We start from the raw sequence: 13,688 nt of genomic DNA, 5'->3' as shown, positions 1-13,688 counted from the left end.
ATTTTGCGTGTTTATTAATGAACGGCTCGTTTTAAAATCTTCCCGGTCGGCTGACATTTGTTAAGTCATCTGCTTTATACATTACAGCCCTCATGACAACTTTCGTTAACTTTACATTAAGTAAATCCACTTCAAAAGCGAATTACTCCTGGACAGCAGTGCCATAGAAATATACAGAGCGACCGCAAAAACGGATGTTAAAAGACAATATTCTAAAGATGGCGGCGCCCTCGTTTCTCTGGCGCATAAGGTCTATAGTATCCTTGATTTTATATGGATATCAGGGACCGTAATGATCCATTTCAACTCATTTTACAGATAAAAACATATTAAGAAAATGTAATCTGAGCAGCAGCAGCAGCCAGAGAGAGTAGACGTTTACCTAACGCCAGCAGACACAGCCCAACAATGATCTCTTTGCTGGCCGCCACCCCGGCAATGAGCCTGTTTAACATGCTGTTATCACTGACAAACGTGACCACCGCTTCAGCAAACTTAGCATAGCAGGAGATATCCACAGGCGTGCAGCGGTTAAACACTGGAAGAGCTTTGCTGCAGAGATAGAAAAGGCCAGAGGATAGAGGACAGATCAAGGGGGAAAAGAGCTGCGCTTTACAGGGAGAGTTGGTTTGTCAAGAGTTTGTTTCATACCTCTCTGGTACTGGAAGTTTGGGACACTTTTCGAAGCGCTCGGGAAGTTGTGGGTACTTATGGCCAGGTAACTCATACGAGCAAAGCTCAGACCCTAAAAGAGAACAAAAAGATGCATTATACACACAACATCACATCTATAATGCTAGCTCATGCTAACTTAAAGGGATGGTTCACCCAAAAATAAAAATGGTCATTTACTCACCCTCAAGTTGTTCTAAACCTATATGAATTTCTTTGTTCTGTTGAGCACAAAAGAAGATATTTTGAAGGATGTTGGTAACCAAACAGTTGCTGGCCCCCAATGACTTCCATTCATTTTTTAGAACAACTTGAGGGTGAGTAAATAATGACAGAATTTTTATTTTTGGGTGAACGATACCTTTAAGGTGGACAATAAGGCGAAACAATAAATTGAGATTTCTCTCAATAAGAGGAAGCAAGCTTCACTAGATGACCCGACTAGTTTTAATCAGGTTGACCGAAATGGTCAAGCAAACATTTTTTTATAAACAGCTCTAAAAAAATAGATATGGTGATGTAACACATACTGTTCAAAAGTTTGGGGTCAATAAGATTTTCTTTTTTGAAAGAAATGTATACTTTTATTCAATGGAAAAAAAAAGTGACAGTAAAGACATTATAATGTTCAAAGTAATTAACTTAAATTTATAATATATGTTAGATGAAAAAACATTTTTAAACTTTAACTGAAATAAGTATACAAATTACTAAAACTAAAATTGAAATTAAGATAAATTTAAGCTAAACAGAAATATTGGTGCAGAACAATATTACTAAATTGAAAAGTATAAAAATAAATTCCAATTCAAAAAATAATAAGTGCTATATAACAGTATATCAATAGTACTAAAATAGCACTAATATCAGCTATCATCAGACACTGGTTTAAGCTGGTTTTCAGCAGGAATGCGAAATGAGATATTAAGGTCACTAATTAAATCAGTTAACTCACTACGCATTTAATAAGAACGTGAACTCCTGATACATAATGAACTGTCCTCATAAGCAGATGCACAGAAAGGACAGAGAAAGTCCATGTCTCTGTGTGGGAAACAATGATGTCATTCATATTCCCGCTTGGTGTCAGATGGAACGCGTCAAACCCTACAGACAGCAAGAGACTGGACTGTAAACAGCAAGATGGGTCAGTGGAATCTTTGTTTAGGCAACTCAACCGGGTCTTACTGGCTATGCCTGACAGGAACATATGTCTAAATCTATGTGTGTGTGTGTGTGCGTTGCTCTTGTTGGAGCCCCTGAGAAAAGAAGAATGTGAAAAGACACACACTGGGGGTCATGACCATATATATATATATAAGAAACGCCTTTGTCTTTCCCATGGGTAGATGTCCAGTCAGTGTCCTGGCATTACATCTGTGACGATGACGTTACATGCCCACAATAGCTAACTGGGTGATCAACTCACCATTCATCATGGCAAACCTCTTGAGGTCGTAGTAAGTCGCCAGTTCCTCGGTAGGACACTGTGACACGCACAGCGCCATGGATTTAATCTTCCTCTGAATGATGTCTATGTTGCATGGATCCAGGAAAAAGACGAAGCTGTGAATAAAACCACAACAAAGTCTCAATTTTTAAGACAGGAAAAGTACATAACCTCAAATCTGATGACAAATGAAATACCAAAACAAGATGTTTATTTCATGGAGTCTGATACTACAGTGGGACTTAAAACACAGCATTGTGTGATAAAGATCAACTCTGAACAGCAGATATTTTTGGTCACAGGACCGTTCAGCCCAGTTTTTTGGCAGAGGGGAACTGAGAGTTTGTTTATGAGCCAAGCCTCCTCAGTTGCTGTGGCTTTACTTCATCTTTTCCTGTGGTGTGAAGTGGGCACGGTGCCCACGCGGGGACGAGGGACCCATTGTCTTGTGTGCTCAGCACAAAAACAGACTGTCAGTAGCAGGGGACGCACGCGCTTGAGGAAAGAGCACTTCAGCATCAGCACAGATCCTGTCAAAACGGCCTGGCCACAGAAGAGGTTTACTGTACAGAGCCCAGACCTGTCCTAGTGGAAGTCTAATGTGAAAAGATTTGACAGGAATAGCATTCAGATATGCAAACTACAACTTCAGCCATCTAGAACAGGTTGAGATTTTACAATATACGATTATAGATGGAGACAGAATTAATGTTATAGGTTTTTTCTAGAATCATGAAAATAAAATAAAAATGTCAGGGACACCATGAAAAAACGGAATTTCTTGTTTTATAATAAAGGCTTAATTTTCTACATAGACATACACTAAAAAAAGTTTGGATGTTTTTCAAATAAGTATCTTATGCTTACCAAAGCTGCATTGATTAATCAAAAATACAGTAAATATTATTACAACTTGAAATAACTGTTTTCTATTTGAAAATATTTTAAATTGATCAAAATTGACAGTGAAGACTTTTTTTATTTTTTTATTAATGCTGTTCTTTTAAACTTTCTATTCAGCAAAGAAAAAATGTATCATGGTTTCCACAAAAATATTAAGCAACAACTATTTTCAACAATGATGACAATAATAAGAAATGTTTCATGTTTCATGTGACACTGAAGACTGGAGTAATGATGCTGAAAAATGTATTACATTTTAAAATACATTCAAATAGAAAAAGGTTATTTTAAATTGTAATATTTTACAATATTACTGTTTTTATTGCAGCCTTGGTGAACATGAGACTTTGAGACATGATAATTTTTTTACAGACCCCAAACTCATTTTGATATGTGTCTGTTTCACGGTTCATCAGGGGTACAATTACAATTTTCACATTTGACTTAATTCACATTGCTAACAAAACAAAGCACAGTTTGAATAGATCATTTTATGTTTATGATAAAAAAGTTATTTGCTGTTCAGCCTTGATGAAAATTTAAATTAAGAATTATAGCCTTTGAGGACAGTAAAATTATGTCAGTTGCCCATTTACAGAATATGTTTTGTGATAAGCAGCGATTTATGTTGGCGTTTCACATTAGTCGTTTTTTTATGAGGGTGATGTTGCCTGTGTGTGATTTAACACATGTCCAGGTGTTTGCGTATCCTATTACAACATATAGCTTGGAGTAATTGCTTCATTTATTCTTGTTTTAAAAGAGACAGATGTGGTAAATACCACCTAGAGTGAGCTATTCCTACAGGAAGGTGTGACTGCTTATTTCTTCTCATCTTCCTCTTATTACAGCTTTATCTCTGGCTCAAAATACAGAACCACTAGAGATGTGCAATCACCCCTGAGCAGCACTACATACCCTCCATATCATTCTCTCTTTATACACAGACACGCACGTCTCCAACCTAGGCTCATTGGAAATACGTGCCTCTACCTAACATACCTATACATACAATTCACTGCACACCTTAGGCCAGTGGTTCTCCCCCAAAAAATTATAATAATAATACATCAAACACCCCTACTTGATTGCTGTACTGGATAAAGTACATGCTTGGGATGTAACTTTGTGTGTGTCAGGAGGCAGACTGAGTTAGCAAGCTAATGTTGTTAGCAGGGCAAAGTTCATCTGGTTAATGCACTTAGCTTAGTTTTACTTTCTCAGCTTCTAATACCATGATCCAGCAGGCCGCTCCCACTACCCACGATCCCTCATTTTATCCATCTCTGTTTAATGGGGTTATTGTCCATCTTTTCCTCTCATGTATCGCATTGTGTTTATTGCATGCTGTAAAGGTTGTCAGTAGTTTTTGTGCAGCAAGCATTGGGTTAGATTAGGTTCAGTGGTTATTTTCGTTTCCTATGTTGTCTACGTGAAAATTATATGTTTTACAGGCCTACTATTTTGTACTTATCCCGGAAGTCTGCTTATTACACTGTTCCAACTGTCTAGCACTCAAGTATAGTGTGTGGTAACACAGTGGCTCTTTCTCGCCATTTATGGAATCTTCCATAATTTATGACACATTCTTTCCCCGCCATTGACGGAAATTTCTGGCAATCTGTGTTTTTACTGTTACACCGCAGTGAAACAGTAAGAGTACAGAATCTCTGGTCAAAACACAGGTGAAAGAGAAGCAGAAACAAGCGATCACACAATTCAAAATAAAACAGACATTCCGACACGGAACGCACATTTCGAAGTAGAATAACTGGCTGTTGAATTGTTTTTCGGAGAAACAAGTATGTGAACTTAGCATGTTTCCTAAATCTCATACAAATTATGATACATTTCTGCTTTAGTACAGTAAAAAAAAAAAAAAATTGTACATAAGCCTTATACACTCACCTAAAGGATTATTAGAAACACCATACTAATACTGTGTTTGACCCCCTTTCGCCTTCAGAACTGCCTTAATTCTACGTGGCATTGATTCAACAAGGTGCTGAAAGCATTCTTTAGAAATGTTGGCCCATATTGATAGGATAGCATCTTGCAGTTGATGGAGATTTGTGGGATGCACATCCAGGGCACGAAGCTCCCGTTCCACCACATCCCAAAGATGCTCTATCTGATCTGGAGATCTGGTGACTGTGGGGGCCATTTTAGTACAGTGAACTCATTGTCATGTTCAAGAAACCAATTTGAAATGATTCGAGCTTTGTAACATGGTGCATTATCCTGCTGGAAGTAGCCATCAGAGGATGGGTACATGGTGGTCATAAAGGGATGGACATGGTCAGAAACAATGCTCAGGTAGGCCGTGGCATTTAAACGATGCCCAATTGGCACTAAGGGGCCTAAAGTGTGCCAAGAAAACATCCCCCACACCATTACACCACCACCACCAGCCTGCACAGTGGTAACAAGGCATGATGGATCCATGTTCTCATTCTGTTTACGCTAAATTCTGACTCTACCATCTGAATGTCTCAACAGAAATCGAGACTCATCAGACCAGGCAACATTTTTCCAGTCTTCAACTGTCCAGTTTTGGTGAGCTTGTGCAAATTGTAGCCTCTTTTTCCTATTTGTAGTGGAGATGAGTGGTACCCGGTGGGGTCTTCTGCTGTTGTAGCCCATCCGCCTCAAGGTTGTGCGTGTTGTGGCTTCACAAATGCTTTGCTGCATACCTCGGTTGTAACGAGTGGTTATTTCAGTCAAAGTTGCTCTTCTATCAGCTTGAATCAGTCGGCCCATTCTCCTCTGACCTCTAGCATCAACAAGGCATTTTCACCCACAGGACTGCCGCATACTGGATGTTTTTCCCTTTTCACACCATTCTTTGTAAACCCTAGAAATGGTTGTACGTGAAAATCCCAGTAACTGGGCAGATTGTGAAATACTCAGACCGGCCCGTCTGGCACCAACAACCATGGCACGCTCAAAATTGCCTAAATCACCTTTCTTTCCCATTCTGACATTCAGTTTGGAGTTCAGGAGATTGTCTTGACCAGGACCACACCCCTAAATGCATTGAAGCAACTGCCATGTGATTGGTTGATTAGATAATTGCATTAATGAGAAATTGAACAGGTGTTCCTAATAATCCTTTAGGTGAGTGTATATGTAAAAGACCTCTGGTTAGCAAATTCCAGTGTAGCACGGTCCACACTTTAGTTCATTATATCGGGCCAAGTGTCTGAATATGTAAACATGGGAAGACATGTTAATATGGGTATAGTTATGATAAAACGAGCACTTTTTGCAACTTGGTTTTCATAAAGTTTGGGGTTAGTGAGATTTATTTCTTTGAATAAAGTAATACTTTTATTCAGCAAGAATGTGTTAAATTGATCAAAAGTGACCGTAAATACATTTATAATGTTACAAAACAATTCGATTTAAAAAAAATGCTGTTCTTTTGAACTTTTTATACATCAAGGAATTCAGAATTTTGATTTCCGAAGAATCATGTGACACTGAAGACTGGAGTAATGATGCTGAAAATTCTGATTTGCCATCACATGAATAAAGTACATTTTACTGCATCCTTGCTGAATAATACAAAGTATAAAAAATAAAATAAAATCTTGATGACCCCAAACTTTTGAATAGAAGTTTATGTTGACAATTGAATTATTTCATCTGACGTCTTATAATACAAAGGTAAACCGCATGCCCTCCACCAGCACAGCCATCTCTCTGACAGCTCCAGCAAGACATTTTCAAGCCATTATTAACTTCACGTCTTCTCTGACAAGCCACTGAATACTCCAGCAAATGAATCACTCTGCCTTGTGATGAGTCAGATCTCAGACCCATCTCTAAAAAACTACATACAATTCAGTTCAACCACACTGGAGAGCCAAAAAAACGTAATTTGACAGCTCTACAAATGAAATAGCCTGCAATACCTGTCTTTCCTGCAGGCTAGCACCCATTAAGGGCTGCACACTGTGACAGTAGCCGTCCTCAGGGCCAGTACTGAATTATTCAAGGCACTGTGTGTGTAGCTCAGATAGTCCTCAGCCATCTCGAGGTGAAACGCCAGCCATTTGACATTTGCATTGATGTGATAATCAAAGGGCAAGGAGCTGGAGCGCTCTGATTTCAATGCTGACCACTTTACGACGGAGAAAAACGGTTGTGCAATGAGGATGAGGAGGAGGTGAGGGGATGGTGTGTGCGGGCTAAGTGTACAAAACAGGTGAGAGAGGGATGAAAGGCAAGCTGACTCACTTTCTGTCAAGATGGTCGAGACCGCTCAGCCGGACCCCTTCGATGGGCTCGTTGCGTTGGCCGCACGTGTTCCCGTAGCTGTCATATCCGAAGACAAGCCGCGCCGCCCCTCCAGTTGCGATGGTAAACCCACAGATGCCACACTGGAATGAGAGTGAATTAGCAGGAATCATGGAAAGTGACTGTTTAAAATAACTACAGGCAAAGATGTGGGAAAAGCTCCTTTGCAACAAAGGCTAAAAAATGTACAGGATTCATCAAAACCTACAAAAAGTTTCACCCCTAAATAAAGAGATTCCAGTGAGTTTCTTCATTTGGTCAAAAGTCAGCAACCAATCAGAAAATATTTGATGTACTATACAGTAATGTGGAACAAGATTTTGAAGCAGTGAGATTTCACACTGGGTGGAGGTACCCTGCAAAACACCACAAAAATAGAAACCAAGTGACGCTCATCGTGGCTGGTTTGGATGAAAACTCAAGATTTTCATTTGAAGAGATGTTGCGTTAATAGCTTTATTGCATTGCACTGGTTAGGACATCTAGTTCGGTGTCAATGTGGGACGTGTAGAGCTAAACTAAATGTTCCCATACTATTAACCCAATGAATTTCCATAATGTTACCAATTGTTTGTCAAGGCCAGATGAATTAAAAAAGAAAAATCACAAGGTGACAAAACGCTACATATCAAAAAGGTCTTTTAAAGCAAAAAAGCTGGGCCATTAAATATTTACGCAGCGCCATCCTGAAAACAAAGTCTTGAATGAATTAGTATGGTAGAATGTTGTATTATATGGCTATTTACTAAATAAATGAATTGCCATTAATTATTGCTTTCAGTTATTTATTCTATTTTTAAGTAATTTTATTGTTTTATTATAAGAGAAGAAAGAGACTGTCGAGTCAGTGTCCAAGAACATTTAACTCCACTTCTGCTTCACATCATAGTCCTGATTTGTCTGTCTGATTATGTTACAATGACCATCTGCTTGTACACTGTCCTGCTTATATCAAAAATAATAAGAACTGTAGAACTGCACGATTATTTGTTAAAAGATTGCAATCTCGATTCAAACACCCACGCGATATTATAATTGACAACAATTCGCCTGTGTCTATTAAACCTTTGACAAGTACGATCACAGCAAACATTCAAATCTGCGTTTGCTGCTGCTGACCCAGAGAGAACAGTTGACATATATCGGTATGAAACAGCTTCACAAACAGTTTTTTCAACCACACAGTCTCATTGTTTCTGTCTAACAAACATTATCACAGAAGTACTGGGATAAAAGTGAATAGTTTGTATATAAACACTGATGTCTACGGCAGTGGGCAAAATAGACCAAATGACCATTTGAAAGAAACTTGAAGCTTGAAATAAAGATTTTGTCGATTACATTGTTACACCAGTAGGTGGCGACATGTTACTGTTAACATTTTTATTCATCATTGAATTATTCATTCAAGAGATTCATAAAAAAACACTGATTCATCTAGCAATGAAACAAGTGAAGTCTTTATGAGTGAGTCATTGAATCATTCATTCAACCTGATTTTTTTTTTTAAATAATCAATTTAAAACAAATTTAACATTTATTAAATAGACTGCAGCAATTAACATTTTGTCAGAATCTCTAATAAACTACGTTATTTTTAGTTGTCTATTCAGAATTGTGGGAGAATCGTGATCTCTATTTTTAATCTGGAAAAATTGATTCTCAATTTATCCAGAATCATGCAGCTCTAAAATACAGTTATACAGTGTTGCCCATGGACACCTGTCATTAACATCTGACTGTTGAATGCCATGACTAACTGATCAGGGCCATTCAGGGGTTCCTGTGCAACGACGTAACTCGCTGCTTAACTACCATAGTATGATGCATCGTTGAAGAAATCAACTAGTCATGACTGTTTCCCGAAACCGGACTGTCGCAATATTTTTTTTCGTTCAACCACGTTGGTTAATAATGTCACGCAGGTTAATACCATTCAAAAACGGCTCTTTAAATCTCTTGACAAACTAAAAGACGTAATTTAAATTTGTGTATATTCGAAATGAAAGATAGATTGTACTGAATTTCAGCTTGCTTATTTTGCTTCAGAATAAGGATTTATTAAGATTACATGTCATAAAACAAGAAACTCCAACTTCCAACCACACCAATGCTGTTTGAGAATGTTCGTTGGAACTGTGGCTTCAGAAAACACCGTCTAGTTGAACTATTCTATTAAACTGTTCAACGATTTTTTTTGTTTAAAATAGAGATCACGATTCTCCCAAAACAAAATGACATAGGTTGAGGTTCTGACAAAATCTTAATTGCTGAAGTCTATTCAAAACATATTTAAATCATTTGATTTTATTTTTTATTTTTTTGGGATTGAAGGTTTGAATGCATGATTCAATGAGTCACTCATCAAGACTTGATTCATTACTGGATGAATCGGCATTTTGGAATGAATGATTCAATGACAGATGCATTTTTAACAGCCACTTGTCGCCACTTACTGGTGTAACAACTTTATTGATGCAATCTGTATTTGAAACGTCAGGTTACTTTAAGGTGATTTACTCCATTTTGCTCGCTACCATAGACATAAAGTTTTATATGTCAAAGGTTTAATAAACAGCCGAATCATTGGCGTTTATGAATTACATTGGGTGGGTGTTTAAATTGAGATCACAATCTTTTAATTATTAATTGTGCAGCACTAGTACCCATATACGTAAATACACAGTAACATGAACACGTGTGACCAGAAGCACCTTCATAACATGCATAATACGAACATAATATTGTATATAAATTATGAATAAAGTGAATTGTTGATTTACCATTCCCACAAGGAACAATGTAAATAACAGGAACCACGGCAGATCCGTGCAGCTTCGGTCCTCCAAAGGTTTCCATTCTCTTTTTGTCCTCTGCAATACAAAAACACAGTGCTTCATGTTCAGTCACGCTTAAACTGATTATCATATGATTCAAATGAAATGCCTTCACATAAATTATAAACATAAGGTGATTAAGAATGTCTACTGATTTTTTTTATATTTCTTTAAATTAATTGGTTTTTAAAAATTGTGTTTACTAATAAATCATGCCTTTTGGTAAGTCTTTAAAAAAAAAAAAAAAACATTACCAAACTGGGAAGAACATTTTTATTTTAGGATTAATAATAATTGTATTATTTGATTATTATTATTATCTTATTATTGTCTATACTTCAGAGATTAGTAATGAATAATATTTGTATCAAAAAACAATAATAGAACAATAAATAAAACCTGTATTATATATCGGTTATGAAACATTTAAACGTAAAATGAATCATAAAAAAATCTCTTCTTTACCTAACTATTTAACACGCTGCAAATGTTAATTAGTAATTTCATATGAATGTAACAAACGTTACAAATGTAACCTGTCAAAACGTACATATTCAAAAATCATTTTCACAAAACGAGCTTCGGCCATATATCCAATTATAAGTACCTTTGTGTAAGCAGTGTGTTGTAAAGGACAGCAGTCCCTGTAAACATGTTTACTAACACACTACACACAGTGTCATGAAGACCATCAGTGTGCTGCTGACAAAGGTCTAACGGTTCGTCTTTTCATGCACAGGCGATATCAACATATAACTGCCATGGTCAAATGTATTCATCGCTATGTGCGGCCGCATAGGACATAATAATAGGATTACATGCAGCGCAAGAGACAGTCCAGCACTTCACTAGCCCGTCAAAGGCGATCAGCCGTGAAACAATGGAACAATGTATCCACACATCCTCTCGAGATTCGACACACTGTATCGCGTATTGTCGCGGCCAGCATCGCTTACCTCTGCGCTTTCACAGCATCCCATTGCCGGAGGGAGGTTAGGACCGCAAAAAAACTAAACGCTACACCGCAGGAAAACAATAACCCCAACTTGCAGGGAGTTGACGGTGTTTTTTACCCTGCATTAATCGCGCGCGTCGATCACATGAATCTAATCGGAGGGCTTTCCCCGGATACACTGCATAATAATGTTTGTTCGCTCCTCTCGCTCCAGGTAAAAGGGATTATTACTTTAGGATTTATCGCCCAGCACTTCCTGGTGGGTTGAGCAGGTGTAGCCGGAAAAGAACGGCTGCCGTCCATTCACAGCACGAGCTGGATGAGGCGGATCGCGCGCTGAATGAAGGGATGCTGGAGGAACCCGGGAACTTTAAACCGCTCTGCTTTCATTCGGGAATACAAAAGAAAAAAATGTATGGGCTTTTAAATTTATGTAGGCTATTTGTATTTTATTAATAATCTTTTATTTAATGGTGTCTTATTCACATAATAGCTTAATCATATTTTAAAACAGCTTCACTGCTTAGTTTTAAGAAATAATAATTCAACATTATGCAAAACTGTATGCCAACATTTCTGACCTTAAGCACAACTAAAATATCAGAATGAATTCAGAATTATTGTTCATCCTTTTTAATTATGTTTCCAATAGCCTATAGTTAAGTTACTACAGGTTCTCACATTGAAAACCTGGTAATAGAGGGGTTTCTTCATGGACATTTTTTTAGAAATTTAAAGGTATTGTAATTTCGGTAGCACTTTATTTTATATGGAAAAATAAATGTATATGTATATGCTATGTACTTATAGTAATTACAATAACTGGGTAATAACTACTAACCCTGAACGTACCCCTAACCTTAACCCATGCTGTTACTTTATATTACTTCCTTAGGTAAGTACACTGTAAGTACACGTACTGTAAAATAAAGTGCAACCAAAATTTCTATCAGATCTTTGAGCGCAATCTCTGATAAATCATTTTGAAAAACACTTTTAGTTATACAGCTGTATTTAAAGTACATAATGCACAAATCTGTACATAAGTCTTCTGTTCCAGATTTATACCACATTACAATATTTTTTATATATTATTTCTATTATTCTATATATTATTTATATATATATATATATATATATATATATATATATTATCTCTTATTTATTTCTTATTTTCCTTATCTTATTTTATTTTCTGTTCTCATGTCATACATTTATGTATATGTACGTATGTATGTATTTTTGAACCAAGAGCTCCTGAAAAACACAACAAATTCCCTGTGTGTTTGCGCATACTTGGCGAATAAAGCCAATTCTGATTCTGATTCAAAACTAGCAGCTCTTGTGTTTCATTCAGGAAACACTGCCATTTAAATGGCAAAATAATTTCCCGATTACCTACACCCAATGATCACGTGTGAAAACACTTGAACATAAATTGATCTCTTAGAAATCAAAACTCAATGTTTTAGAAGAAACTTTTAGACGATATAAAATAGTTTTGAATGGAGTGTTTGCTTTTGCAGTTTAGAGAAAATGAGCCATAGTGTAAGCAAAAAAATAAAATAAACTGTAATCATAAGAATTCATATCTTCTGGTTCTGGTGATATAAACATTTCTCTTTGGCTGAAAATTAAAAAAGAAAAAAAGATTTGGCTGTGGCCCCAACCCTCAATGCATTTTCCTACAGATTGCTATAAAAACAGGAGCAAAAGCTCATTGCTGCTTGACCACTATGAGCAGCACAAAAGCACAAACGTCAGTCCATATGGTCATCATCACCACCCGGTTGGGAATCTGCGTCACTGCTGCCTCTCAGTGTGCTAGTCACTGTAGAAACTACCCTAAAACACACACATTTATACAGGCACTCTATTAACACCCAAACTCTTCATACACTTTAACTGGAGATTATCTGCCTATCACAATTTTGGCTTTGAACACCAATAAACATGATTAGAATAATAGTAAATTACCATTAGCCTACTGCAATAATTGATAGTATTTTTAAGAATAGTTTGAGAATTCCTGAAAACACAACTCTTAATGTTGTGAAAATGTAAAGCCAATAAAGTTTTATATAAACTTCCAAAGTTTCCCAACACTTTAAATTGCTGCCTTAATTTCTACTAAATCTAAGTGATGCAAGTCACAACATGCTTTGAAAGTTCATTACACTTTTTTGACAACTTTGAATTGATTCCGTAATCGAGTAGAACTGACATAAATTATTGTGACAGGATTAACAGATAGATAAACAAATACATATTCATTTGTATTGCTGTGTGACAGACCTTCCCCCTAGAAGAAACGAGTGCAAAACAGAGAGGAACTATTTGTTTCGAAGCTCTATTAATCTTGGAAGTTTTAATAATCTTAGAAGTTCTAAACTGGTCAATCATAACAACTTTGTCCCACCTTTATCCTCCAGCTGGAGCTCGGGCGATAGGAGCTGGATGTTGACCGTCTCACCTCGCTCATCACAGCGCTCTGTCTGAGGGGTAAAGCCTCAGCCACAGAACAGCTGCATTGTTCCATTGTTCTCTGTAGTACCAGGGAGAGAGTGAA

The 13,688-nt window shown here is 37.0% G+C and overlaps 1 protein-coding gene across 6 annotated transcripts in view; it reads right to left on the bottom strand.

The window, feature by feature from the left end:
* slc44a1b (solute carrier family 44 member 1b) overlaps window positions 1-13,688 on the bottom strand; it is a 27,504-nt gene extending 13,816 nt beyond the window's left edge. For 3 of the 6 annotated variants that reach the window (XM_082177560.1, XM_082177563.1, XM_082177564.1), the window contains exons 1-6: window positions 13,539-13,688; window positions 10,111-10,200; window positions 7,268-7,410; window positions 2,102-2,238; window positions 652-745; window positions 383-552 (exon numbers count right to left, since the gene is read on the bottom strand). In XM_082177560.1, coding sequence (XP_082033686.1) covers window positions 383-552; window positions 652-745; window positions 2,102-2,238; window positions 7,268-7,410; window positions 10,111-10,200; window positions 13,539-13,658 — 754 coding nt within the window. In that variant the 5' untranslated portion in view covers window positions 13,659-13,688. The other 3 variants (XM_082177562.1, XM_082177561.1, XM_082177565.1) reach the window with 3 other exon arrangements.

The sequence above is a fragment of the Leuciscus leuciscus genome (genome assembly GCF_965113295.1).
Source record: "Leuciscus leuciscus genome assembly, chromosome: 8".
NCBI classification, from domain to species: domain Eukaryota; kingdom Metazoa; phylum Chordata; class Actinopteri; order Cypriniformes; family Leuciscidae; genus Leuciscus; species Leuciscus leuciscus.
This window is presented reverse-complemented; position numbering and strand designations above follow the sequence as displayed.